Below are 2,084 nucleotides of genomic sequence, written 5' to 3' on the forward strand. Positions count from 1 at the left end.
GAATTTAAGTGACTTTAATCAGATAAATTCACACTTTTTAAATACGTTTGGAAAAATGCTGCATATGAGACTTTAATCAACTGAATCCTATTAACAATTAACTTAATTTACCCTTATAAAATAAAAACAATAAAACCTTGAGTTACTTCTATATTCAAATCAAATATGTTTTAAACTTGAACTAACACTTCAGGCTCAAAGTTTATACAGAGAGTAAAAATCTGATCAAAGTTCAAGTAAATTACCTCAACAAAAGATTATTGTATATTATAATTATTATTTATTAGGTCGTAACCTGTAATTATATTCAAGTTTATCAGAACTAAACACCACCACAGGAGTTATTGATTTCTGGAACCGACCAAAGAACAGTCAGAGAACTTATATCGGTTTTATTGATCGCTGTACAGAAAGATTCATTTCATATGTCCACATTTACAGCGGCAAACTGAGTAGAAGAAGAATGTCTGAGGATGTGTGGACGCTGCCCTCCGGTGGGCAGATTGTGTAACTACACCGTTATATTTTCTGTATGTTTCAGATTGTTTTCAGAAAAAATGATCAGCAGGAATTTAGAAAAACATAAAAACGTTAAATGTGGAACTGAGGGAATTGAAATCTGTAGTTCTGTCCCTCAAATATAAGCAGAGTGAGCCCTCCCTTTTTATTTCTCTGCGTCGAAAAACAGTTTAAATCAGCAAAAAATAATATTTCTGTTTATTAACATCATCACACCAAAGAGCTGGAGTTATAATCACTGCTTTAAATACACAGAGCATCGTCTAGTACCTTTGATTAACAGTCTTCTATAATGTGCAACAATAAAACTACAACTCCCACAAAGCCTCTGGGATTATAAACTAAAACTCCTCTTTTATAAGAAGGATCTTCGTGTGGTTCAGTCCTCCTGTATGCTGTCTGCGTCCCATAATGCACTTCAGTCCAGAGAACTGGTTTCCTTTTTACTGATCCTCCAGAAATCCTGCAGGAAAATGTCAAACTGTGCCGAACGCACCCGCAAACAAAACAAACACACCTCATCTGAACTCACAGGTGCAGAAAATCAACAATGTGAGGTTTGAAATGTGAGTTTAAATCTGATCCCAGTGGCTGTAAAGGGTTAATCTGGTGATTGTTGGAAAGACTAAAGACGGTTTCAGTGCGACATCCACTTCCATATTTAACCTTTATATGGTTATTAAATGATCTCAATACAACCAAAGTCTACCAGAAATCACTGCGATCAGGATTTCACCATCAATAATCTTATTTTAAATGAATGTTGTTGAGAAAAGTGCATTTTTATATCTAATAATTTGTTATTATCTAACAGCGTTTTTCTGATTTCACATCAACTTGTCTTGTTTTCGATAAATTTGATTATTAATTCTTGATCAATGTGGCACAAACTGTTCACCAATCCATCGACTTCCAGTCCAGTTTTGTCTTCGTCCACCAGGACTTCTCTCTTTCAGATTATTTCATCAGGATCCCAGAAAGTAAAAGTTGAACTCAGTTTTTCATGAAATCAAAACGTCAAAATGATTAAAAGTTGATCTCATGTGAGTCTCTCGTCTTCACACATCGTCCCTCCATCTTCTGTCTTTAATCTCCAGATCTGTCGACCTCCGCCGCTCACAGAACGTCATCGGGGTTTTCCTGCACCGGCGTTCGGGTCTTGCGTCGCCGTGGTCGCAGCGTGCTGAAGCAGGACGAGGCGGTGAGGGCGATGCGGCTCAGGCCCACGTTCAGGCAGTGGACCTCGGAGGTGACCGGCACCTCGGAGAAGAGGGCGCGGTCCCGGGACAGCCGGGCCAACCCGCCGCCGCCGCCCACGCCATCGCTGCTCTCGATGTCTTTGACGATGTTGAGGATCTCTTGCCGCTCCGCCTGCCGAGTCATCCCCCGGATGTTCAGAATGGCCGACACGTGCTTCTTCCTGAACACAGAGGAGGAATGAACAGAAACAGAGACATTAAATATTTTAATAAATCATAACAAGTTGTTATATCTAACGTTAGATTCTCCAGCTAACGTGATCCATGATGCTACTTTCTGTATTCTGACAAACAATGTTGATGTTT

The 2,084-nt window shown here is 39.5% G+C and overlaps 1 protein-coding gene across 2 annotated transcripts in view; it reads right to left on the bottom strand.

Annotated features, from left to right (window-relative positions):
- Positions 1-377: 377 nt before the first annotated feature.
- The window catches only part of exoc3l2b (exocyst complex component 3-like 2b), a 40,764-nt gene continuing 39,057 nt past the window's right edge, over positions 378-2,084 (bottom strand). For both annotated transcript variants that reach the window (XM_051399633.1, XM_051399631.1), the window contains exon 15: positions 378-1,939. In XM_051399633.1, the coding sequence (XP_051255593.1) occupies positions 1,636-1,939 (304 nt within the window). In that variant the 3' untranslated portion in view covers positions 378-1,635. The remainder of the gene's footprint in view (positions 1,940-2,084) is intronic.

Source organism: Dicentrarchus labrax, unplaced genomic scaffold (genome assembly GCF_905237075.1).
Source record: "Dicentrarchus labrax unplaced genomic scaffold, dlabrax2021, whole genome shotgun sequence".
NCBI classification, from domain to species: domain Eukaryota; kingdom Metazoa; phylum Chordata; class Actinopteri; family Moronidae; genus Dicentrarchus; species Dicentrarchus labrax.